At 38.5% G+C, this 26,043-nt stretch overlaps 2 protein-coding genes across 5 annotated transcripts in view; one reads left to right on the forward strand and one right to left on the reverse strand.

The window, feature by feature from the left end:
• Positions 1-11,485, reverse strand: part of EIF2A (eukaryotic translation initiation factor 2A) — a 91,287-nt gene extending 79,802 nt beyond the window's left edge. Inside the window, exons 1-3 of one of the 4 annotated variants that reach the window (XR_007951626.1) lie at positions 11,222-11,485; positions 3,115-3,184; positions 478-552 (exon numbers count right to left, since the gene is read on the reverse strand). Coding sequence is in view for 1 of the 4 variants with exons in the window: in XM_051983267.1 (XP_051839227.1) it covers positions 478-552; positions 3,115-3,184; positions 11,222-11,249 (173 nt within the window). In the remaining 3 variants the exon portion in view is untranslated. The remainder of the gene's footprint in view (positions 1-477; positions 553-3,114; positions 3,185-11,221) is intronic. The other 3 variants (XR_007951624.1, XR_007951625.1, XM_051983267.1) reach the window with 3 other exon arrangements.
• Positions 11,486-11,557: 72 nt separating this feature from the next.
• On the forward strand, positions 11,558-12,872 carry SERP1 (stress associated endoplasmic reticulum protein 1). Its single transcript, XM_051983279.1, has 3 exons — positions 11,558-11,929; positions 12,025-12,100; positions 12,585-12,872. Exons 1-3 carry the CDS (start codon positions 11,846-11,848, stop codon positions 12,623-12,625), a joined length of 201 nt encoding a protein of 66 aa, XP_051839239.1. The 5' UTR covers positions 11,558-11,845; the 3' UTR covers positions 12,626-12,872.
• The last annotated feature ends 13,171 nt before the right edge of the window (positions 12,873-26,043 follow it).

A 26,043-nucleotide genomic window follows, 5' to 3' on the forward strand; every position in this document is an offset into this window, starting at 1 on the left:
TCTTTTCAACAATGAAGTGATTCAAGGAAATTCCAATAGATTTGTAATGGAAAGAGCCATCTGCATTCAGAGAGACCTATGGAAACTGAATGTGGATAGAAGGACAGTATTTTCACCTTTGTTGTTGTTTGTTTGCTTGCTTTTTTAATTTTTTTCTTTTATGTTTTTTATCTGATTCTTTTTTGATCAACATGACAAATATGGAAATATGTTTAGAAGAACTACATATGTTTAAACTATATTGGATTGCTGTCCAGAAGAGGTGGGATGGGGCAAAAAGGGAAAAAAAATTTAGAACCCAAAGTTTTGCAAAGGTGAATGTTGAAAACTATCTTTGCATGCATTTTGAAAAATAAAATATTATTTAAAAAAACACAACAGTTTACCAATGTCCAAAAAATACATGGTATGCAAACAAGCTATGCCTTGTATTCGCCACAAACAGAAAGATGAAATATTAACTGCAACATGACTTACTTTTCTCCATTACACCAAGCAAACAGACTTCCATCCTTGCTAAAGGCATAGACTTTGCAATTTTTCCCTGATTCCCTGAAGATAATAACACAAAGTCAGTATTCAAAAATAATAAGGATTCATCTTTTATAATAAACTGATTTTACAAAGGATAGTTTTAAGGATAATGTTAAGGATAATTCTAGATTTATAAAAGCATACATATAAGAAAAGTGAGAACAAGAAAGATTAAAGACTAGGTTCAAGTCATCTAGCTAGAATATATATATATATATATAGCCAGAATAAGAGTCCCACCCCTTGGTTCTTTCCACATGGTACATTATGTTAATCTCCTTAGTTAATGTAGAAGTTACAATTTATATGCAATAAAAATGTTTTTTGTAACTTCCAAAGGTAAATGTTAGTATTTCTATTTAGAGATTTCATTTCCCTTTCGTTAACATAAAATGAAAATTGACTTTTGTTGTTCGTATGTACATACGCATGTGCAGATAGTTCTATCAGTGAGATCTGAGGGTATGTGTGTGTCGGGGAGGGAGGCTTCTAATTGGCTGAACTGCTCCAGTCTCTTTCTTCTCTAATCTACTTTTCTCTCAGCTTTAAAAGCATTTTCCTAAAATTCAGGTCTAACCCTCACCAAGATTACTTCTTTCCTCTCCCTTCCACCTTCTTTACTTCTTCCCTTTGACATGCAAATCTCCATTTCCTAGACTTATCTCTCTAAATCTCACGAGCACACAGTTCTCTGCACATAGTTCCTTCATTAGAATGTCAATGCAGTGAGATCAAGACCCTTATTTCTGCCTTTTACTAGAATATCCAATGTGTTCAACAAATTCTAGGTAATTGACTCCCTCCAACTCCCTACACATACCTCCTTTAGCTACAGGGAAAATCAAGGCCCTCTTTTCTATGAAGATGACTCAAGAGATCTATTTAGCTAGTCTTGGTTTCAGCATCTTAATCACGAATTATCCAAACTAAATTCCTACTGCAAGCTTCAAACACTTCCAAAATGGATTCATTTTTCTCTTCATAGCCACTTTTCTTCTGATCTTCCCCAGGCTTACAACTGTGAAGTTATTTTTACCTTTTCACATACACCCCTCCATTCCTATTTCAGTTGCCAAATCTTTCCATTTCTACCTCTCCCCTTCTCTACCATCCTAAGTGAGGCTTTCACCAGCTCTTACTTGGATTACTGACAGTCTGGCCTCCCCCACCTCCAGTCTCTCTCCTTGCTCTAGCTGACCCTCCATTCGGCTAACAGCCAGAGGAAATTCTATCTTGCAAGGCCACTCCTCTCCTCAATCTACTTCCATGGCTCCCTATTATCTCTCTGACACTGTTTCTTCTCCCCTCCCCCCCACTTCCTTGATCATCATTTCCTCCTCCTGCCCTCAGTTACCCTGACAGACAGACCCTTCCCAGCTCAGTGTCCCAGGCCATCTTCCAGGCCTGGAATTCACTCCTTCCCCTTCTCTGCCTCAACAAGTCTTGTTTTTCCTTCACAACAGGGCTTAGGTACCACCTGACATGAAACATTTCTGGATCCCCTCCCAAGCTACTTTATATTTATTCTGTACATACCTCTACATATGGACTTGCCCATTAAGAATGAAGGGATTATCTTACCCAATGTATTTGTATTCCTAGTCACTGGCACATAATAGGTGTTCAGTATATATTTGATGGTTAATCTGGCATGATTTCTTAATGGCTTCATTCTGTCTCTTAGGGATTATTACTACCTTCCTAAATAGTTAAAAAAAACCTTTCTATTTAACAAAACATTCAACATTTTTTTCCTGGGATTGATGACAAACTTATCCAGAATCAAACTTTTTTCTCCCACACTTATGTGTGTACAATACTCTGGAATCTCATTCACACTCCATGATTTTTCAAGGATTTCCAAAAAGTGGTTTTACAAGTTTATAAAATGTTCTGGAATATCATTTATCTAGGCCTGGAGACTTGTTTTTCACTCAAACTGGCCCAGAACTATTTCCTCATCTATCTTTAAACCTAATTCCCTCTTAATCACATTTGTTTTATATTTTCTAGTTGGTAGAGACAATGGAGAACTGGTTTTTTATGGATCTTAGGCTTCTGCCCCAAGAAGACGCTGGTTCTATTCCTTCTTTGACGTTCTTTCTGTTTAAACGTGGTTTTAAAACCCCATAATAAAACATATATTTCACACTGGTCAATAAATGATATCATTTTGTTATTTTCAGGAAAATTTAGTATTTCCCAAAGTAATGACTAGGAAAACCAGACACATCTAAGTTTTGTAAAATTATTTTTCAAGAAACAGGGACTTCAACTTTCTCACAGAGTGATTAGAGAACTGTTATTTCACTGTAATTCCGAAATGAAGAACTTCTCTCTAGCTATGAAGGCTGATGATTTCTCTGCAACTTATATCCTTAGAGAATACTCAGAACCCTGAAAGATCACATGGCCTTGCTGGGTTACACAGTCTATTTATGGGTCAGAATCAGGACTCAATCCTTCTATTTTCAAGGCCAACTAACTTCTTTCTCTGACATAAAATATTGAAATTTAAAACAGAAAGTAATATTAAAAATATTGCCCCTTAATACTGACATTCAAAAATGTAAATCATACCTTAGAAACACTGTATTTTCTGTGAAATTTGGTGGCCCATTCACCATGTAGAGCCCCTCTGATCCTCGGACTAAAAAAGAAAAATAAAAGATGATTATTATGTTTTAATAATTCATATGACTAGGGGCAGCTAGTTTGTGTAGTGGATAGAGCACCAGCCCTGAAGTCAGGAGGACCTGGGTTCAAATCTGACATCAGACATTTAATACTTCCTGGCTGTGTGATCCTGGACAAGTCACTTAACTTCAATTTCCTTGGGGAGGGAGGAATCATATGACTAGGTCAAAGTATATTTAATCAAATAAGGTACATAGAACACTAAGGTTCAAAAATACATTAATTATTATTAATGAAATGATAAAACATTTGACTAAACCTATCTTAATGTATTTAAAGACTTAGAAGGTAAATTATACCTGTTTATGCATAAGCAATGTGACATCTTAATTATTCTAACGGATATTTCACATTAATATTCCTACATATCAAGTTGAAAATATCTGGTATCTGCAAAACTTTTTCTACATACTTCACAATGCTTTTTCTACTTCATTTTCACACACTATTTTATAGTTGTAAGAGACAATAAATTTCTCAGAATGAAATTTTTTAATGCATAAAATAAAATATGGAGGAATACAAAGAAAACTATACTACAAAACAGTTTTCAAAACAATTTTTTTAAAAAAGAGATTCTGTAATCTGGGTTAAGAAATCCTGTTTGAGTTCTTCAAAGATGTTCAGTGAACTGTAGCTAACGGACCAAAACCAAATATAGATTTTTTTTATTTTTCAAGTATAGAAAGGCTATCTACAGATTCTTCTACTAATTCTTTTACTAAAAGATGACTTAACAAAAGGGACAAAAAAGCAAAAATAGTCCCTGTCTTAAAAGTCAGTGGTATCAAAAAACAAAAACAAAAAAACTTTTGAGAATCTTAGGCTAAACAATAATGTAAAGGAAAATAACATGGAAAAGACTAGAACTGTGATCAATACTTAAGAGGACCAATGAGGAAGCATGCTAGAGACCACGGACTACAAGTATGAATGGGGGCATATAATTATAGCTGTAGTCAGTATATAGGGTGGTTTGACTGGTTGTAACTATTAAAATTTTTAAAGAGAAGGTTAAATTCAGAGAAAGGGATATTAATGGGAACTGATGGTGATACAACTGAGTTCTGATAAACATAAATAGCAAACCTTCTGAGGTATTCTCATTATTCAACTTCACATTACATATTTTCATTGGGCTAGGACCAATTACTATGATATACAATTTTAACTTTGAATTGTCTGAAGTTGAATACATGAGACTTCTTCATTGGATTAAGTAGGACCTGGCTGTATAAATAAGACATTTTAAAAAGAAACTCAGTTTATATCTCTATCATCTATATCCTTTTGTAAGCAAATATGCAAACAAAATGGATTTTTATCAGCACATCAATTTCTTGTTGCGATATAAACAATGATTTATATTTGAGACTAAAAATAATCAAGTTTTCTAAGAACATACACAAATTTTCTAAGAACATAAATCTGTGGTCTCATCAACATGGTTATTTCTTTCAAAGATACAGACAGCAACAGACTGATCCCACTCATTGAGAACAATCAACTTTCATCTAAGTCCTCTCAAAATTCATCACCAGGATCTAACCAACACGTTAGGAGTCACCTCTCACTTTCTTTTGACAACATAACAACAGTGATCCTGCTCATGGACTGACATTGATGATGCCTCTTGCCACACAATTCAAATTGGTCTTTTGGCTCTTTTCTATCTATAACCTCTAGCCAGTAATCCTGCTGAATGAAGCCTATTCACATCCATCATGCATTTCTTCATGATTCTAGGTATAACTGATTTATTTCAACCTTTCAGAGACAATGATTTTCTAGGAATTCAAGCTAAATAACTATACTAAGAATATATTTATTAATAGGTATTAAAAAGATGGGCCTTTGTTTCAGGAAAATCTTAGAATTAATAAAGGTAATTCAGCAGTTCTTCTACTTCCTATTCAATTCTGGATCCAATTCACTGCCCATCTATAGTAACTATCCAAGATATGCTAGTAGAAAAGTACTGTGGGTTGTCTATTCGATGATATATCCTAGCCAAGACAATTGGTTTTTCCTGTATGAAAAGTTAGGATTGATACCCTAAGAACAATCTTATCTGCAAAAAAGGTACATGTAGAGAATGGGTTAGCATCTATGAGGAATCCTTCCTCAACAAATGATAATGATGAACATCCTTGAGAAGCACACATCATCACCTCATTTTGTTTCATCTGACATCAATGATCAGAAAATTGTTTTTACATTCTAATGAGTAATACAACACATATACATACAGAAGATACAAGGTAACTTCAGAAATGAAGACAATGGGGGAATTGGGAGAGGCTTTTTATACAAGGAGGTACTTGAGCTAATTTCTAATGGAAGCCAATAATTCTAGCGTTGAAGGTGAGAGGGAGAGCAGTCTAAATGACCGGCAGGAGCAAGGAGTGGAGTACTAAGCAGCATAAAGGCATGTAGACAGGAGATGAAGTCCTCTGTGAAGAATAACAAGTGGGCTGGACCACAGGGGATATGACAACATTGGAAAGATAAATAAGGGTATTTATAATAGGTACAACACCTCCCATCTACATCTAGAAAAGTGAGAAATAGATGTTTAGAATAATTGTACATATATGCATATATATACATCCATACACATACCCACATTTATATATACACCTATTTGTGTTTAATAGTAGCCATCTGGGGAATGGAGGAAGAAAAAAAAAGAATTTACATTATAATTTTGTTGTATATTTAAAAGGAGTAACAAGTTGTACATAGTAAATTTGCAATTCCATGTACAATCCTAGCTTTAAAAGAAACAGCTTACTCTGCTGGAGTTCAAAGTCTCACACAGCCACCAGACTGATTCTATTTCATGTACATTTTATGCCATTCTATAGAATAGGGAGAAATATTCTAGAATAGACAGTGATTTTAACATCAGCAAGTGAATAATTAGTATAGATAGATTATATTTTATTTAGTAGAATTCTTATACAATTGTTACATTATGTACTGTAGCTGTGGAATTTCTAAGTTTTATGTAGGAAATTATTTCAACTCATCCTAAAAATAGGCAACCATGGTTTTCAAACAAGTTACTAAATAAAACAAAGTTTCTCCCATATTTATGTTTTATTCAATGCTAGTGACAGCTATATAACCTTCTACTTCTTTTCTGGCTAGGGGCCCTAGGTCAGGTTTATTTTGGCCACTAACTCATTTCTAGACCAGATTTTCTGGTCTCTGTAATTCAAGTGAATTTCTGGTAGTGTTTATGAAAATTACTCTTTTGGATGCCATTACCAGCTATATCAATTGCCCATTATATGTTCTTAGGCAAATCAAATCCTATGCCTCAGTTTTTCTCTCCATGAAGCAGGGCTAAAATAATGTGTTAATAGAAGATCCAGATAAAGTACTCTAAGAAAATGTGAGGAGGCAGAAAAGAGAAGCTGGTGGTACTGGAACTGGGCGCCTTGAAGGAAGAGAGTGAGAGACAAGCTGGAAAGGTAGAAGACCGGAGCCAGATTGGGGAGTTAATATATCCTCTTGGCAATAAAGAATCATTTTAGGTTTTTGAGCACCTAGGAGTTCATAGGGAAAAAAGTGAATTTGGCAATATAGGTACAATGGTCTTGAAAGAGGAGACCAGGAGACCACCAAACTGTAAAGTATCCATATTCTCTGCCTCTGCTTCCTGGTCTATTGTAGAGTACGGGCTAGATCTCTGGAGGGTCTCAAGGGTCAGCCAGAGTCAGGACAAATTAAAGTCCTTGGTCTTTAGGGGGAGAAGTGGAAGAGGCAGGCAAGCAGAATCTTGGATTAGGGAGTCTGGAGTCACCAACTTCTCTCCTCCTTGTCCTGCTGCCAAGTGACTGTCTATCTCCCACCCCCTCCAATCCTTGCCTTGATTACCCTAACACCAAACAAACATTCAGCAAGCACCAATAGTGAGAAGAGCCATTATACAAATATATGCTAATAGAGTCATTGTCTCACATCAAATATGTAATTAACCTTAAGTGCTCCCTTGTCAGATTGAAGCATACCTTTTTGCAGTTTTAGCCCTCAACAATCTATCTACATTCTGCTTTCTTTTTGTACTCTCAACTTTCATTGGGATTTCCTAGACATCCTCACCTAAATGTTTTAAAACTTAACCCGCTGAAAACCAAGTTTATTTTCCAACCTAAAGAATCTTTGGCCTTCCTTTTCATTGTTAATGGCTTCCCTCTGCCTACTATTTACCAACAATTGGAAACCAAATACTGGGGAGTCACCTTTTACCCTGAAATCAGTAATAGATACTTGAGCATCATTCTCTCACTTGCTTGAGATATAAATGACATTACATTCAGATAAGTATCTGATAAGATACTGTCATACTTACATCATTGACCAAGTCTAACCTGCCCAACTGTTGCTGCGTTTTTGTTGCTACTTAGTTCAACTCCTTATTACATGTCAATTTAAACAAATGAAACAAGCTCCTAATAAATCCTCTAATCTCTTGGATTCTGAGTCATGCCCAACAATGTGATTCTGATTATACCCTACCTCCAAACCTTCACTGGCTCTCCCCTAACTAAAGAATAAAGTCCATTCCTCCTCCTCCTCTTCTGCCCACCTCCCTACCCTCAGTCCCCAGTATTCAAAACTACTTTTTTTAGTCTTCCACTATTCTCTCAAACCCTCTAAATTCTGCTCCGTCAGATGATTTATTCTTTGGTTTTCTTGCTTTTGCTCACGTTTTCTTTGCCTGTAATACTTACTTTCTCCACCTATCAAAATCTTAGTATTTTTCAATGTAAAGGTCAAACTTAAATACCTTTTCTTTGGTAATACCTTACATTGGGTCTATCCTGAGTTTATCAAGTGCATATACACAGATAGATAGGTAACGGATTTGTTAATCTCACTTCCCTTAGTCAGAGGAAAGGAACTATTATTTTTAAATGAGAAACTAACCAAAGGGAACACATGTATGTCTGTATGTATGTGTGCTTCTGTTTGATGAAGACAACATTCACTAGGAACAAAAATTATTCTCTTTTATAGATTAATAAAGGGAGTTTTAGAGAAGTAAGTAATAAGTTTAAGGCAAATGGCCTTCAACTATCAGGTCAATGCCCTTCTTAGTAGATTTCACCCTGAGCCTTTCCTCCCCTCAGCCAAGGCTACCAAAGCACTTTGCACACACATGTATCATCTTACACAACCTTTTGTATTTTTCCTAACAGACCTGTTTGTGCACAAATGCTCCAACTTTGTTTTATTGTTGACATTTATATAGCTGCTTGAAAGTCTGCAAAACACTTGACAAATTTTATCTTGTTTCTTACAACAATCCTCTGAATTGAAGCAGCTACACCCAAAGAAAGAACACTGGGAAATGAATATAAACTGCTTGCATTTTTGTTTTTCTTCCCGGATTATTTATACCTTCTTAATCCAATTCTCCCTGTGCAACAAGAGAACTTCTATTCTGCACACATATATTGTATCTAGGATATACTGTAACCTATTTAACATGTAAAGGACTGCTTGCCATCTGGGGGAAGGGGTGGAGGGAGGGGGGGGGAAATCGGAACAGAAGTGAATGCAAGGGATAATGTAAAAAAATTACCCTGGCATGGGTTCTATCAATAAAAAGTTATTAAAAAAAAAAAAACCAACAATCCTCTGAATTAAGTACTGAATGTGTCTCATTTTATAGATGAAGATCCCAAGGCACAGAGAAGTTATGGCTTCCCTATGGCAGGATTCAAAACCAGATCACATATGGCTCCAGGACCTCTGCACCCATTCTGGCTCTTACCACAGAACACTAGGTAATGAAATGCCAGAGAGAAAAGGTAGAATTGTATTACTGCTGTAATTTGTTGACTTTTGCTTCTTCATAATCAACTATCCTGAGTCTGTTCCAAGGGCTTCCTTATTTCCTTCTAAATCTTATTTCTTTGCCTCCCCTCTGGAAAATACATCCAAATGCTCAGTTTATTACTTACTATTCCTATGAGCACCCACCCCAGGCTAGAACTGGCATAGCCTCAATTAAAAAAAAAAAAATTTACAAAGAATTTTTAAACAAACACTTACTGAATACTGGATTTTTTTTTTTTTTTAAACAAACACTTACTGAACCCTGGGCAGTTGCTATCTATAGAGGAAGAATGACAGAGCATCCTGAGAGCTGGCCTTGAAGCCAGGGTGACCAGGCTGAAATCCTGAGTCCTAATCACACCATGCAAATCCTGTACATATTTCTTAATCTCTCAATTCTGTGGGTGAGAGGGGCTCAAATGGAAGGCAGTGGACTTCCCCAACCAGATGAAATCTAACTGGGAAATGTTCAACAAAATAAACATACAGGGTAACGTAATGTTAACTTGTGGTTTTCTAAGTCAATATGTGGCCACAAGGATCTGTTCTATTTGAGTGTGATGCCAACATTCTAAACCAAAGCTTTTTAAACTGTGGGTCACAACTCATGTGGGGCTTGCAAAAATTTGGCAACAGGAAAAGCTAATATTTAATTTTTTAATGTAAAAATAAACAAGGACAGCCATCTTTTTAGTATGAAAATTTGCTTTCATCTTTAATAGTAAAATTACATATATACAAAAAATGGTTTTAAAATATATTTCTTTATGACTTATCCGTAAAATATTTGATTTGTTACACCGACTTTATATAGCTATATACTCAAGAGTCGACTAAAAATTTCTCAGTTAAAATGGAGTGGAGAGTGGAAAAAGTTTTAAGAGGCCCTGATCTAAAACAACTCTCTACCATATGCGGCAGCTCCATTCCATTGGCACAGCTCCATCTCCCTCCCCTCTCCTTCTGTGGCAGACCCTGAGGCCCAAGCAATGGAAAATCAGACCAAGCCCACCGGAACTTTACATCACAGGAGGGCAGCATTGTGGTCATTCTGCTCACACTAATGCATTCAGAGGAAAGATTTGCACCATCTAGAGTCAGTAGGAGGCAATAAAAAAAGCAGCCCAGGGGCAGGGTCTTAAGGAGGATTCGAATCCCCTCAACTCAGCCCCGATAAATGCTTGTTGCAATCAATTTACTCATTCTTCGCCTCTCAATAACAGCTGCAGAGGGGGCTTGCTAGGGCCTTGGGGAGGGGGCCGCCCGAATAAGTCACCTAACCTCCGGCGACGCCATCGCACTCTTGGATTCGAGGTCAGGAACCCAACCCCAGGGCGGGATTCCCCACGACAAAACTGAAACCCCCTTTCCTCCCGCCGTGTGGCTGGCACCGGGGACAAGCGGCCCCCAAGCAGCTGCCAGCCCTGACCCTGATCACTAGCTCGGCGCTTCCCTCTTGCTGGGGCACACAAGGGGGCTGAGCCCGGGGGAGGGATAGCACTCTCTTCCCCTGGGCCTCCGGCTTCCTCAGTCTCCGCCGAAATCCCTCAGTCCTGCCTCGCCTGAGATGCCCAAACCCCCGCCTCCCCCAACCTTGTCTCTGGTCGGTCACTAGTTAATGGTCGGACTCGGAGAGGCAGGAGGGCAGGATCCCCCTTTCTGTCTGTCTCTCTTCTCTCGGCCTATCTTTTCATTAGTCTTTCTGTCTCGGTGCCTGAATCCGTTTCTCTCTGGGTACCTATCTTCCTTTCCTCCCCGCACACAGCAGTCGCCTAACTAATGTTTGCTGCCACACAGGTTGGACGCGGGCCTCCCCACGTGTCTCCGGCTGTCGGCCGGGGTCAAGGACCTAGGGTAGGCTACGTGTACCTATGGCAGGCCCAGCCCCAAGGGGCGGGGAGGCAGGGGGAGGGCCCCAGAACCTCGGCCCCGCTCCCACGCCCAGCTCCAGCCCTCGGTGCGGAGCGCCCGCGAGCCCCACTTCCGCGTGCCACGCGACGCGGGTCGAGGGCAGCCTTCGAACCCCAGCGGCAGCGACCACGCGGCCGGGCGTCCCGAGTCCCGAGGGGGCCTTCGGCCGGATCCCCTGCGGACGCGCGCCCGCGGTCCCCGAGCCTCCCCGCAGTCCAGGACCCACCTGCCAGCAGCGGGGTGGAGGGCGCCATCTTGTCCCGGAAAGAGATCTCCGTCCGTCCGGTGTACCGGGTCAGAGTTCACGAGGCCGGGGGCCGGCCCCTGCGGGACCTACACGTCGTCGCTGCCGCGGAGGCGACGACGTGGTTCTTCCGGAGGGCGGGGCGGGCCCTGATAGGCCGGGGGAGGGGCGCGGAGGCCCCGCCCCTCGCGGGCTTGGCGGCTGCCTGCGCACTTCCGCGAGGCGGAGCCACCTCAGTGCTGACGTTGGCAGCCGGACGCCGCGGAGCAGTGCGGAGCCAGCTCTACAAATTGGGCCCGTTCCTCACGGCTTCTCCTTTCTCCTCTGGAGCCTCGGCTGCGAGCGAGCGAGCAGCACTCTGCCCCGAAGGCGCGGCCGCCGCTGACAGCGCGCGGGCGCCCTCCGTTCCGTGCCCGGCGCGACTCTCGCGGTGACAGCCGGAGCCGAGCGCCCCCGCCCCCCGCAGTGCCCGCGCACGCGCTCAGGCTCGTCAGCGGCCGGCGGAGCTCGCGCTCGGGGCCCCCTGCTGTGAGCGCGGCCGAGCGCGGCGGCGACAGCGACAGCGGCGGCAGCAGCGGCGGCCCCGGCGGGGCGGGGCGAGCCAAGATGGTGGCCAAGCAGCGGATCCGGATGGCCAACGAGAAGCACAGCAAGAACATCACCCAGCGCGGCAACGTCGCCAAGACGTCGGTGAGGGCTCGGCCCGGGCGGGAGGGACGGGCGGGGGCGGGCGACAGGGGCCCGAGGCCGGGGCATCACTAACGCCGCCGCTTCTCCTCTTGCAGAGGAACGCCCCCGAGGAGAAGGCGTCCGTGGGGCCCTGGTTGTTGGCGCTCTTCATTTTTGTCGTCTGCGGCTCGGGTAAGTGTCACCCACGCTTCCGCTGCTGGTCCGGACCCGCTATCGCGACCAGGGTCGGCCCAGCCCCCTCCCGCTTGTCGCGATGGCCAGCTGCAATATGTCAGTGAACTGCCGCTTGAGGGCTCGCCTCCTGCGGAGGGGGCTCTGAGAGAAGCCTTTTCCCGTGTCAGCGGGATGGGCAAAGCCAGGGTGCCGAGCCCTGCACAGCCGAACGGGAGTCGTGGCCCCTTCTGCCCCCCACCCCGTTGGATACGTGAAAACGGAGCGTTAGCGGTCTGAGGGGGGTGTCTGTCTCTGTCTTTCCTAAAATCTGAGGAACCTAAGATTTCCCTGAAAATTCACCGAAGGAACGTGAGATTTGTGTACCCTTCCTTCTTCTGTGACGCTCAGGGAAACTGGATTAGGGGTGGAGAAATTAGAGTGCCTCAGCTAAACATAAATCATTTTAAAGCGTGATTTTAACATTTGCTTCTTCTCCTTACAGCAATTTTCCAGATTATTCAGAGTATCAGGATGGGCATGTGAAGTGACAGACCTTAAGATGTTTTCATTCTCCTGTGAATTATAACTTGAACTCATTCCTGATGTTTGATACCCTGGTTTAAAAACAGTTCAGTAAAGCATCCTGCCTCAGAATGACTCTTCATGTCATCCTTCATGTGTCATTCCCAGGTTTCTTCTTCACAAGTCATTCCAAGTTTTCTAGTTCATACCACAGTGCCTTGAAAAGCACCACATGTATAAAGCAATAAAATTTGATTGTTGATCTACAGTCGTGGACCCGACTTATTCAGTCAAGTATAAATTCTCGTTTTATGTGATTCTGAAAACTGTATGCATTATAGATACCTAGACTAAAGTTGTATAGACAAAAGGTCTTTAAGTTTTGTTTGCCCTTTAATGTATAAATGCAGTTAGTCTTAATTTAAAATTTGGAAACTGATTTTTATATAGCAGCTAGGCACTTTATTGCTGTCTTGTGAATTGAAAGCACACTCATTAGGTAATCTTAGCAGTGCTGTATTATGGTGCTTATAAATGGAACACCTAGATGTAGTTAGCCTAGTTTCCCCTGCAGCCTTTGGCACCTGAAAATGAAAAGGCTTTCAAAATTCTACTATAGAGGGAGATTCTTAGATCCAGAACATTTATTTTAATAAGACTATTACTTTGACACTACCTTGGACTTCACATAGTTGAATAAACTAACTTAAGAGGCCATAAAAAACAACCTGATGAAATATTCTGTCACCTCCTTATCTACTACAGTTTATGAGGTGGTGATGTAGTAGAACCTGTCAACAATAGCTTCTAAGTATGTTGTAAATGTCAACTGAGTTATTCATGTCAAATATTAAGGGTATTTACCACAGCTTAAGATTTGCAAGTTAGCCCATACTAGTTAAGCAGTTTACTATGGCATGGCTTGGAAAAAAATGTGTTATGAAAATTCCACTAATTTTTCAGGTTGTGACATGCTGTTGAGTCCAGCTGTGCCTTAGACCTCAAAGCATGTTGATAGCACTTTCAATACCAAAAAAAGGCACACCAACTAAATTAAGGTCAACTTTAAGTCTACTTTAAGACTTAGGATTAGAATTTCCCCATGAAGATACATGTATGTGAAGTTGTATTGATATCTAGCTACAAAATGAGTTGGGCTTGATCTTTAGTATTCCCCTTGAAGTTAGTGGTATGGTATTTGACTTTAGGTTGCTATCAGTTAGCCTTTTCTATAATATTGAGAATGGGGGAGAAAGCTAAGTTTTAAGTTTAAGAAAAAAGGGGGAAAAACAGTCACCGATAGTGTTTTCTCATCGATTGTAGTTGTAGGCAAACCAGTGGAAAACACTTGGTCTGTGTGTTAATGAAAATGATGTGTGTGGCAAATAAGGAAGTTGTTTTTACTCCTTCCCTCATTCTGATAACATTGGACAAGACTATACTGAAGAATAGTTGACAGGATTCTTTTAACTAGCTTCCCATCTGTTTAACCAGAGGCAATTGAAGTAGCAATGACAATAGTAGTAAAGGTTTGATAGAATAAGTAAACTCCTGTAAGCTAGTCCTGGCATTTAGCTAAGATAACCAAGGTTCTATCAGTTGTATTTTTGCCATTTCAGTTCACATATTTGTCATTTGAAGGTAAATGCCTTGGTTAACAGATTCTACTATACTATTAACTTTAAAAATGCAAATTTTTGCTCTAAATTTGAAGCAGGTGCCTTAATTTTGTTTTAGTCAAACCATTCCATTGCAATTTTTTTCTTGCTTTAGAACAAACAGTTGGCTTCAAATAAGTATTTTCTGTTTACAGTGTCTTATTGACTAAATTGACTGTTAATTGGTGTACAAATTAGTCTTTTCACATCTGTAAAAAAACTCCATTCCCTTTGTATTTACATGTGTAATTTACCCACCATATGCATTTTATATTAAGCAATTTATGCATGTTTGATTAAATGAGAATCTTGTGCTTTTTGATTGGTTTGCCCCCATCAAAAATGCTCTCAATAGTTGATGCTTTTGTTAAAAGAAAAAAAAAACCTCATTTAAATGTCTAGTTATTAGATGATAAAGTGCTTTGTATTACGCTGTCTAAAAGAAACATTACTGCTGAGTCTTTGCAATCTTTGGAATAGATGTAAGGAATAAGATGGAGAGTGCATAGTAATACATGTACAGTATACTTTTGAAATTGTTTAAATGCTTTCCCCATGTAGAACATGACCCTTTTTCACTGTATTGTCTTCATCTATGAAAAACATACCTTCCTTCCTATTTCTCTTCTCCTTTCCCTTTCCTCCCCCTCATTCTATATTCTACCTAAAGATGTCAGTCAACAATATAAAATTAAATAGTTTATGAGATTACCAACATCTCATTTTCTAATTTTTAGTTGTAATAAATTTCAAGGGGATAACCACATTATTTCATTGTATGCACTTGGTTGTATATAATACACCTCAAAATAAAGTGGTTGTTGAGTAGATTTGGAAATATTTCTCACTGTATGAAGATTTTCACTGTAATGGAATTCATTGTAACAGGCTTTGGCCTGTATTAAAGAAATTTGATGTATTCAATTTTTTGAGGGCCATGGGATCTTTAAACAGACACTTCAGGGATTTTCGTTATAATACAGGTTATGTCCTGCTCTTGGACTCACTGGGCCTAACAAAAGGAGTTTTTGAGCAAATATTTATTTGTGAGCCCTTTAAATTCTATAGGAAGATTTGGTTGGCTTCTAACAATAGCTTTCTCCAGAAGCATATCTTTTGGACAAAATCTTATTTCAATACTGTCATCCCAATAAGTAGTAATATTTGCTAATTACATTTATTACCAGAGAAGATAAAATGTAATCATTGAGAGAAAATGAACTACTTTCTGATTTAGAAAATGAACAAGTATATATGTTTGAGCACTAAAATGTGGAAAGATTAGTCTATGCCACTTATTAACTGATCTTGGCAGGTAGAGGATTGCAGTCAAAGGAAAAGGAAGTTCTTATCGGTAGGAGGCTCAAGCAATTTGGAATCTTTATAGAGTAGCTACCTTGAAAAATATTAACTATAATTTCCCTCAGAGGGATGAAGTGGCACCCTTTAGTGATTGAAATACAAGCACCCCGGAGTAGCATTTTTAGGCTGAGCCAAATGAACAAGAACATAAAAAAAACTTGGGGCAAATAAAAATTTTCAGCAAAAATCTAAATATATGCTATATTTTAGTCTTGCTTTGATCAGATGTCATTAATTAAAGAAATCATCTTCAGAACACTGAATTTTAACAGCTTTGGAGTACAATTTCCTAGAACAAGGAAAATAGTATCTGATTTACTTGAAGCTAAAAAAACAAATTAGAAAATTTCACTTCATGTTTTCTGTATGTCCAGAACTGTGGGTTTTGGAAACAGACAAAAATATGATCCCATGTTCTAAAGGAGCAAAGATTTTTCTGAAGGGGACATGAATGCATGGACAAAATGAATATAAAGCAATCTTGAGGGTGGTGTGGGAGGTGGGCACTAGCAGCCTGGCTATCCGTTATCAAATAGACTGGGGTTTTTTAAGAGGTAGAGACCAATAGGAGAGTGCATTTCAGCTATAAGGGAATAACCTGTGTGAAGAATGGAACACAATGAAATATTGGATGAGGGAGTTCTGGATGTGGGGTGTGATATATGAATAATACTGGAAGGTTGGTTTGGAGGTTGGTTGTAAACAACCCAAAAAGGAATTTATGCTTGATTCTGGAATTTGAATCCTTTTGTTGAACAGGGGAATTAACATCCTTAAATCTGAACTTTAGGGACATTAATTTTGACAATTGTATTAGAGAAGAGGGAAAGATGAGGTGAGAACATTTAAGAGATATTTGCAAAATCCTGCCAAGAAGTGAAAAGGATCTGAGCAATTACACAATATGAGTTAAAGGAATGGATGTGAGATATTTTAGTTGTAAAATCAAATTATGTCTTCAAGTCCCTGTAAAATTCTTTTCCCTGATCTCTTAAGAGTTCGCCACTTTTCAGACATCTAAGCTTAAAACTTCAACGTCAACAACTGAATGGGCTCTCCCAACATGTATCTGATCCATTGCTAAATCTTTTCTCACATTTCTGCCCTCTGCTCATACATACTATAGCCACCTCAATTCAAGTCCTTAGCTCTTTCCTTGACAATCAACAAAACAATACATCAAGCACTGATTTGTGAGGTGTAAATGCTCACACTGAAAATTTAACAATTGGTTTTGTGGAGCAGGTTGGAGCTGGCTCCAGCACACATGTACACATCACATTCCATCTCCCATCTCCATGCCTTTGCACTAGCTGCCCCGCACTCCTGGAAGGAACACGTATGCTCACTTCACCTCTTAAAATACCTGGCCTCCTTTAAGACTTCATTTAAGTGCCGCCTCCTGAAGAAAGCTTTTCCCAAGCCCTAAACATGATCCCACATCCTCTATGACAGGTACCAGATCTTTTCCTTTAATGTTATTTTCCATCTATTTTGTATATATCTTTTATGTGCCTATTTACTTATAAATTGTCTCTTCGAGTGAAATGTAAACTCCTTGAGGGAGGAACCTGTCTATGCATCTATATGAACTTTTTTATGTCCATAGTGCTTTGCATGTACATTATATGTACTTTAGAAATGCTGATGGATTATTCTATTACCAGGTATACCAAGGACAAAAGTGAAACAGTTTTTTCCTCAAAGAACTTACAGTGTTGCTGGGTTTACAAACATGTACAAATATATTTATATGTAAAATAGATGCATGGTAATTTGGGGAAAGGCTCTTGATATCATACAGACTAAAATTTTTACAATTTTCTGAATAATGTAAAAGATACCAATTTTTTTTTTTTGATGATGAAGAAAACATATTATAACACCAGACAGGAAAACCCAGACCAAAATCCATCCAGACATCAAGATCACTTAAGATTCAAAAACATAAAACCAGAACTGACTCTGTTCCACAACCCTCGGATCACGAAAATCAGATGAAGCACAAAACAAGGAAATAGATGTGCACTTAAGGAACTCTGGGGCAGAGTCCAAGTCAGAGAGGATTCTCTATGCATGGAGAGGTTTTCCAAATGTTCCTGTTTGTGTGTGGCATTGTGCTTGATTTCATCAAACATCTGGAACGTTTTGGAGCCTCCAGTAAGAGATGTTTAATCATCCAAAAGAGTTTGCCTTGACTGTGGAGGAAAGGAAGAAGAGAACATTTATTAAGCACCTATTTTATGTCAAGAATTTTGCTAAGCACTTTACAAATATTTCATTTGATCTTCACACAAGCCTGGGAATACAGTTAGCAGAAAAAGACATTCCAGGAAATACCAACATCTAGATTTGAATGCAGATCCCTGAATCCATCCCCCTATCCACACAGAAAAGAATGAGTGAATGAAAATTATCTAGCATCAGCTATAATACACATTTCATTGGACAACCTATAGAGCTTTGTCCAAGAATATATATTTATTTAGACAAATAATACTGATGGACAACTAGTTAAACCCAGAGTCACACAGGAAGAGTGGGCAGACAAGGGTCTTTAAGAACCTCCAAACTTCCCATGGAGACAAAGTCCTATCTTTTTAATACTGCCATCCTACTGATAATTTTTTTCTGAGCCATGATATGGAAAACAATTATCTCTGCAAAACTAAAAATGAATCCCAAAGGATAATAGAGGAGGAGCACATGGTAACTCCAAGGAAGAACTGGAGTAAATATGTCATCACCAAATGGTAAGAAGCTGAAGGATAGAGGAGGACAGTCAGATGCTCTGCTGGTACTTCCTCACCCTTTCATTGTCAAGACAAATTGAGCAAAGACTCTGTGTTGAGCTTATAGGAGGATACAGAAAAGAGGGATGGAAGGTTTGTCATTTACATTGTTGGAAGCAACTTCCCAACCAATAAGGTCCCAGAACCATTTGGATATTTACTTATATAACAGAAAGAAAATGGAAGAAAAGTATATGTCTTTAAAATTCCTTCCAAATGTTGAAGTGACTGGTAATGATTAAAATTCATTCCATTAAAGTGTCAGTATTAATGTTAGGAAAAAGATATAGTAAATGCAATCATAGCCACTTCAATGGTTGTTATTCCAAAAAAAAGGACTGATCTTAAAACGTTCAAATAACATGCTTTTAAAAGAAATCATTTGTAGAATTATTTGCAGAATCTACAAATCTACAGATCTACAAATAAAATAAATACAAATGACATTTTATAAATTAAAATTGATTATGCTGTTAAAGTCATGTAATGTTAGCTGTGGTCATATGATTTTCCTTTTTCCCTGCTGTTATGGAGAAGTTTTTGCTTCATAAATAATGAAATAACTAGAATCCTTAAATTGTAGAGCTGAAAGGAACCTTAGAAATCAAGTTGTTATCTAGGATATACTGCAACATATCTAACATATATAGGACTGCTTGCCATTTAGGGGAGGGGGTGGAGGGATGGAGGGGAAAAATCGGAACAGAAACCAGTGCAAGGGATAATGTTGTAAAAAAATTACCCTGGCATGGATTCTGTCAATATAAAGTTATTATTACATTAAAAAAAAAAAAGAAATCAAGTTGTAAGGAAACTAGAGAGATTAATATTTTACCATCTCAGGTCTTCTCACCTAGCTGTTTAGAATCTCTGACTTCCTTTAAAACTCAGCTCAAAGATTACTCTCAGTTGAGTCTTTTCCTAGTCCCTTCTCCTATACCTTCCTCCCTTACTCAAGTTGCTAGAGCTTTTTCCTCTTAGATTACTTCAATCTTTTATATACTTTGTTATTCACATAATTTTCTCCTCTATTGGAATGTAAACTCTTAAATGTCAGGGACTTAGTTTTTTGTTTTATTTTGTTTTGTTTTTTACTTTCTTGGTGTTTTTTACACTTAACACATTGGCATATAGCAAGTACTTCTTAAATGTGTTTTTTTCCCTCACTCATTTTTAGGAATCTTCCCCCTCACACTTAATAGTATTTTATTTTTTCCAATTACATGTAAAGAGTTTTCAACATTCATTTTTGTAACATTTTGATTTCCAAATTTTTCTCCTTCCCTCCCTTCTCTCTCCTCTCAAGACAGCGAGCAATCTGATCTGGTTATACATGTGCAATCATTTTAAATATAATGTTTCTTGACTGACAAATGGTTGTTGATACCCGATCACAAAAGTAATGGATGGCAGTCATGACTTAATCTAAGGTCTTCAGACTCTTAGTGCCCTACAAATTTTATATGTATTGTTTTACATATATATATGTGTGTGTAAGAAAATTGACACATATTTTATTATTATTTTTTTTTATGATGAGGGAGGAAAGGGAATGGAGCTTTTGATTTCATTGACATAGAAGAAATTCCTCTATCAATGCAGCACTTGGCTCTGTAATTTTTATTCTTGGAGAGTTGCCTGGAGGGCAGAAGTTACATGTCTTTTCCAAGGTTCATACTACAGTGAAATCTTGAATTTTTAAGGTGACCTTTCATTCAAGTATATTTGCACATATATTCACTTGATATATCTTACTTATAAATATAGAGATAAATTTCAAGAGGATTTTAAAAATTCAGTTTGATATTTTATTTTTACAGCAGGAGGTAATTTTATAAATCATCAGTGCCTCTTCATTGCCTATTCAATGAAATCTAAATTCTTTAGCCTGAGATTCAAGGTCAAGCCCTATCTGCTTTTCCACTATTCATTTCTCTGAAAGAATTACCTTCGACTGAAATCAAAATTATCATTTCCCTTCTTTGGATGTCCTTCATTCCTGATATTCTGAATCTTACCCACTTTTCAAGGTCAGACTCAAATTCAGCCTCTTCCTCAAAGTCTTTCCTTCTTTTCTAGCCTCCTCCTTTCAACTCCTTTTTATAATACTCACTGTTTGTATTGTAAGAGTATTGTCAAGTTGGTTTTATTTTATTTTGCTTTTTGCATTTGTTCTCTAACCAATATATAAGCTTCTAGAAGACAAGTGGAATATCTTAGATTTCTTTATATGCTTAATAATTGCTACTCCCTCCCCTGACCCAGAGCCCAAAAGTTTCTTTTATATGGAAGATCTTCAGTAAATATTTTTGAGAAACAGGAGTGAAAGGGATTCTGTCTTCTTCAGGCTCTCAAAACAATCTCTGAAATTGACAGAAACCATATCTTCTTTAAAAAAATTTTTTTTAATGTTAAAAAGTTTGGAAAAAAAAAGAAAAAAGTTTGCCTCAGTTATTCATATGTAAAATGAGCTAGATAAGAAAATGTCAAACCAGTCCAGTGTCTTTGCCAAGAAAATCCTAAATGGAGTCACAAAGAGTCAGACATGATTGAAAAAAATGACTGAGCAATAAAAGTGAGATTAAATATGTCCATTCTTCAAGACCATGATCTCCTCAGCATGTGTCCAGATATGAAGAGTTAGTAACTATGATTCTCCATCAGCAATACATGCTTCATCATTGGGCCTATACTTACATCTTTCTAGTCTGGTAGAACCTGCCATATTTGAGCCCAGCAAGCCTAGACTTTAAAGACCTTGAGTCCCTTTCTTGACACAATAAAGCATGAAAATGGGACATCACAGGAAGCTCAAACACATTTAAATTTGATCTAATACAATCTATATTTTCTTCCAAACCCAGCAGTAGCATTTATTTCTACCCTGCAGTTTTAGTTTTAAATCATTCCTAGTGATAATAACAAATATTTCATCCCTATCTCAGATAACTTCCCGATTTCTGTTGAAGGTATTACTCTCCTTTCACCCAAGTTCACAACTGAAATCATTCTGATCCTTCAGTCTACTTCACCCCACAAAGACAATCAGTTGTCAAGTCTTGACATTTCAGCCTGTTATGGGCCAGAACTTGAAACAAGGAGCTAAGTCACTGGAATTGATAGAGACAATACTTATGTACTTAGTTCACACATTAGAGTTCACACCTTTAAGAGAGTTCACACATTAGTTTCACACCTTTCACACCTTTAAGAGAGTATATATAAGGAGGAGCCCACTAAAGGACAAGTCCACTAGAGACTTCAGGAGATTCACAAGTCAGAAATCCACAAGCCTACTCTCTGGAAGGTGGAGTCGATTGATTCCAACTTCCACCTTTGTTCTGCCTGGAGGCTCTGGATTCGGAGGAAGCTAGAGGCTGAAGTTGGCAGAGGCAAAGGACAAGCGGCAAGAGCTCTCGGAACCAAGGAGAGAGATAGGCCTCTAAGAAAGCTAATTGGGCTATTTTGGAAGAGACAATAAAGGACTGGATTTTAATCCCTGGCTGCATTTGAGGTGATTGTTACACTGAACTGAAAGGAAGGCTGCTTCCAGAAACTCCCCAAGAAACCTGCTCCCAGAGGCCATTATATTTTAGAGAAGAGAACATTATACAGCTCCACATTATCTCTCTACTTCATCCCCTTTTCTCTATTACCATGACCAATGCCCAAATTCATCCTTGATCATCTCTTCTAGATTATTGCAGTACTCTCCTATTTGTTCTCCCTGACTTAAATCTTTACCCCCTTCAATCTTTCCTCCACACAGCTTCAAATGTGATTTTCCTAAACTTTAAGACCGGCCATGTCACTCCCCTACTCAATTAACTCAAGTACCTTCCCTGGGCTCCTAGGATCACAATACGCTCTTCTGTTTTTCTTTGAAAAATCTTTACCACTTGGCCCCAACCTACCTTTCCGATTTTATTACTCTTCCTATATTCTACAATTCCATTAAACTATTCTGATTGCTGTTTCTTATCCAACACTCCATTTCCCATCTCTGTCCTTTTCATTGACTACATGCTTTGTCATCAATGTACCCCCGACTTACCTTGCCCTCTTGGAAGCCAATTTCCTTCAAAACTTTTCTCAAGCAACATCTTCTATAAGAAGCCTTTTCTGAATCCCTACCCCCACTGCTGGTATCCTTCCCTCAAAAAATTTATCATAAGATTCCCTCCCCATTTTTATGCACATATTTCATGTACATTTACACATTACACATTTACATATATTTTACATGTACAGTATTTTACATATTACATGTACATGTGTACTTTTACATATTTACATACATTTACAAATAAGCTCTTTGAAGACAAAGATTATTTCATTTTTGCATGAGTATCCCCAGTACCAAGTCCAGTACTTGTTAGATAGTATATATAATGTTAATCAAGTAATTGTCAAACTATTTAATCTTTGTGAAATGCTTTTTATACATTATCCTATTTGACCTTCACAAGAACCTTTTGGAGGAGATACTACTACAGGTATAATATCTATTGGAGAAACTAAGGCATAGAGAAATGATTTTTTTTTCTCAAGGTCATACAAACATCACAGGCAGAATCCAAATCCAGTTGTCCTAACCATAAGTTTAAATGCATTCCAGTATACTTTACTCTTTTCCTAATAAGTGTAAACAAATATTAAGAGGTTTGTTCAACAAAGCCTACAACTCACCACACCAGTTTGTCTGCTTTACGAAAGACTGATTTGAACATTTTGATAAAGAGACACTGTATTAGACTGGGTAAGGAGTGGAGTGGAGGAGGCGTGGGGGGTTGAGGAGATTTCAGATAAGTATAAGGCACTGTACCTGTCCTAAAGTAGCTTACAATCTAATCAAAGAGAGAACACAGGAGAGCCAATGACTAACGTCAGCATGGGCAACAACGCCTCATATTTAGCATAGGTCATCTTGGCAGCCCACAGGTATATAACCATCCTCACAGAAGTGGCAAGTTAAATGGACCAGTCCAACTGAGGACATGTTCTAACCATTTACATCTGTGCCAGAGATTGCTCAACTGTTGCATCAACCAACCCTGTAGTATCAGGTTCCTGCTAAGTAGTCACTTTGAAATGGATGCATGTGAGGAAATATGAACCAACATGCCAAGTTGCAGGGCTAGGAAGAACATGATTATTAAGTTACATAAAGCAGACATCCCAGTACCACATATTAATAGAATCATGTCAACAATTAAACAATAAAAATAGTTGAAGTCTGACAGTGTGAGGTAGTGGATAACGTATTGGGTTGGTCAAGGTCTTGAGTTCTAGTTAGGATCCTATACCATTAAGTAGTCATGTGATTACCTAGAAAAATTATTTTAGCTCTCTAGATATAAGGCAGAAGTTAAGAGAGAGAGAGAGATACAGACAGACAGACAGAGATAGAGACAGAGAGAGAGTGACCATTGGCCTAAATGATTTTGAAAGCCTCTTCCTACTCTGAACTTACAGAGGATTCCCCTCTTGGAAGGGAGCATCCCAGAGTATTAGAATTGTCCAAAATCAAGATCCCAAAGTGTTGAGTAGATTTGGTGATTGGAGACTAAGAGATCAGTTATGTGACCTGTTTATATGACATGATAGTTCCCACAAAAATGACTGAAAGACTGAGTAAAGTATGTGAAATGACCATTACACAGTCTGTTTCTCCAAAGTCTTATCAGTTTGTGTGGTGGGAAACCTTTCTGAGCACAGGAAACAATTGTTAAAAGTAATAAAAGAGAGGAGAAAAGTGCTGCAAATTTTTTATTGTCATAATTGAAGCTTTCCACTTGGTTTAATGGTGTCAAATTCTGTGGGTGTTGTATAGATCAAAAATCAGTGTAGACATTAAAGTGACAGAGCTACACAGGAGTTTGGTTACAGGGATAAAGAGCTCGCATCATGGGTTCAGTTTATCAAATTTTACAAAATAATTTTTATTGATATCTTTTATTTGTATTTCTTATATGTCCCAATGTCTTTCCTTCACCCAAAAGGTCATTCTTTATAATGAAGAAATAGAAATTGTTTAGCAAAACTGCCAACATATTGAAAAAGTTGGGCATTATGTTTAATGTTCCATGTCCACAATCCCTCAAGCCCCACCCTCCACAATTCCTTCCCAACCCCCATCATTCCCAAGCTTTTGAAAAGAAGCTGAGGGGAGGTACTTTCTCATATATCTCCTCTGTGAACAAATTCGATCATTATAATTTCAGAGGATTAAGGTACCATGGTTTTGTTGCTGTTTTTCCTCATAGTTTTTCTTTCTTTCTTTTTTTCTTTTTTCCCTGCTAACACATTATGGCATCTAGACAGCCTCAGGAAAATTGGAGTTTAATCCAGTTTAAGACTTTTTCTTTGTTGCTGTTCAATCTTTTTTCAGTCGTGTCCAATTCTTTATGATCCCATTTGGGTTTTTTTGTTTTGTTCTGTTTTTTTTTTTTTTGGCAAAGATATTGGATCAGTTTGCCATTTTCTTCTCCAGTTCATTTTATAGATGAGGAAATTGAGGTAAACAGGAGGAAGTGACTTGCCCAGCGTCACAAGTGTCTGAGTTCAGATTTGAATTCAAGTGAGTGTTCCTGACTGCAGATACAGTGCTATGTGCATTATGGCGCCACCAAGCGGCCCCAGAAACATTTGTTAAGTACCTTCTTTAATTTTAGGCAGCAATCAAGCGACTTCCCGAGTCACACAGTTAAGTGTCTGAGGTCAAATTTGAACTGACTCCATGCCCAGTGCTCTATCCACTATACCACCTACCTCCCTACCCACCTAACCCTGAATAAACTACTTAACTGCTTTGTGCCTCAACCTCCTTATCTGTAAAATGAGGATAATAATAGTCCTTCCCTCCCGGTATGGATATGAGGAAAAAATGAGATTATATTTGTGAATGCTTTATAAATATTAAAATGCTACATAAATGCTAGTTATTATTATAGATTAGGTTCTACTTATTCACATACTTCCCCATATTCTAAAGTTTCCTAACAGTTCAGTCATATTGCATTCCACTTTAAGCTTAGGCTTTCCACAACTACTTTATTTCCAGTTCTTTGTACTTATGATGAATTATCTTTTTGTCACTGACCTTCTTGGGGTACATACCTAGAAGTGGAATGTCTGCATCAAAAAAATAAGGTCATCCATCAAATTTAAAGATGAATGTATGGGAATTTCTTGATGAAGCTCTTTAAGAGCAGGGTCAGCCTCAAATACTTTGTATTTCTCCCTTATTTTCCCACTATTGAGTGCCTTACACTTAATTAATAATTCTAGATGCATTTTATCTGCAATCTGGACTAAAGCTAGAACCTGAGAAGTATACCAGGTTGTTGTTTTTTTTTCAGTCCATGATTGTAGAAGGTACACTATGCATCTTCCCAGTCATTAAGGATCCTCATCTAGGTGTCTTCCTTCCTTTCTCTCTCTCTTTGCTCTTCCATCCAATGACATCCAATGTCTTCCTTGTTGTTCCTCACACAAAGCACTTTAACTCTCTGTTAAAAAGAGTTCCTGGTCATCCCCATGCCTGAAACACTTTCCTTCTCCATCTCTGTTTCTTAGCTTTCTTCAAGTCCCAGCTAAAATCCCAGTTTCTATAAGAAGTCTATAG

Source organism: Antechinus flavipes, chromosome 3 (genome assembly GCF_016432865.1).
Source record: "Antechinus flavipes isolate AdamAnt ecotype Samford, QLD, Australia chromosome 3, AdamAnt_v2, whole genome shotgun sequence".
Lineage (NCBI taxonomy): Eukaryota > Metazoa > Chordata > Mammalia > Dasyuromorphia > Dasyuridae > Antechinus > Antechinus flavipes.

Bases quoted from the DNA above. Each gene is read 5' to 3' on its own strand.
- SERP1 (XM_051983279.1), top strand. From the start codon at position 11,846: ATGGTGGCCAAGCAGCGGATCCGGATGGCCAACGAGAAGCACAGCAAG. The intron at 11,930-12,024 runs GTGAGGGCTCGG...CTCCTCTTGCAG, and splicing joins GCAACGTCGCCAAGACGTCG to AGGAACGCCCCCGAGGAGAA. The intron at 12,101-12,584 runs GTAAGTGTCACC...TTCTCCTTACAG, and splicing joins TTTTGTCGTCTGCGGCTCGG to CAATTTTCCAGATTATTCAG.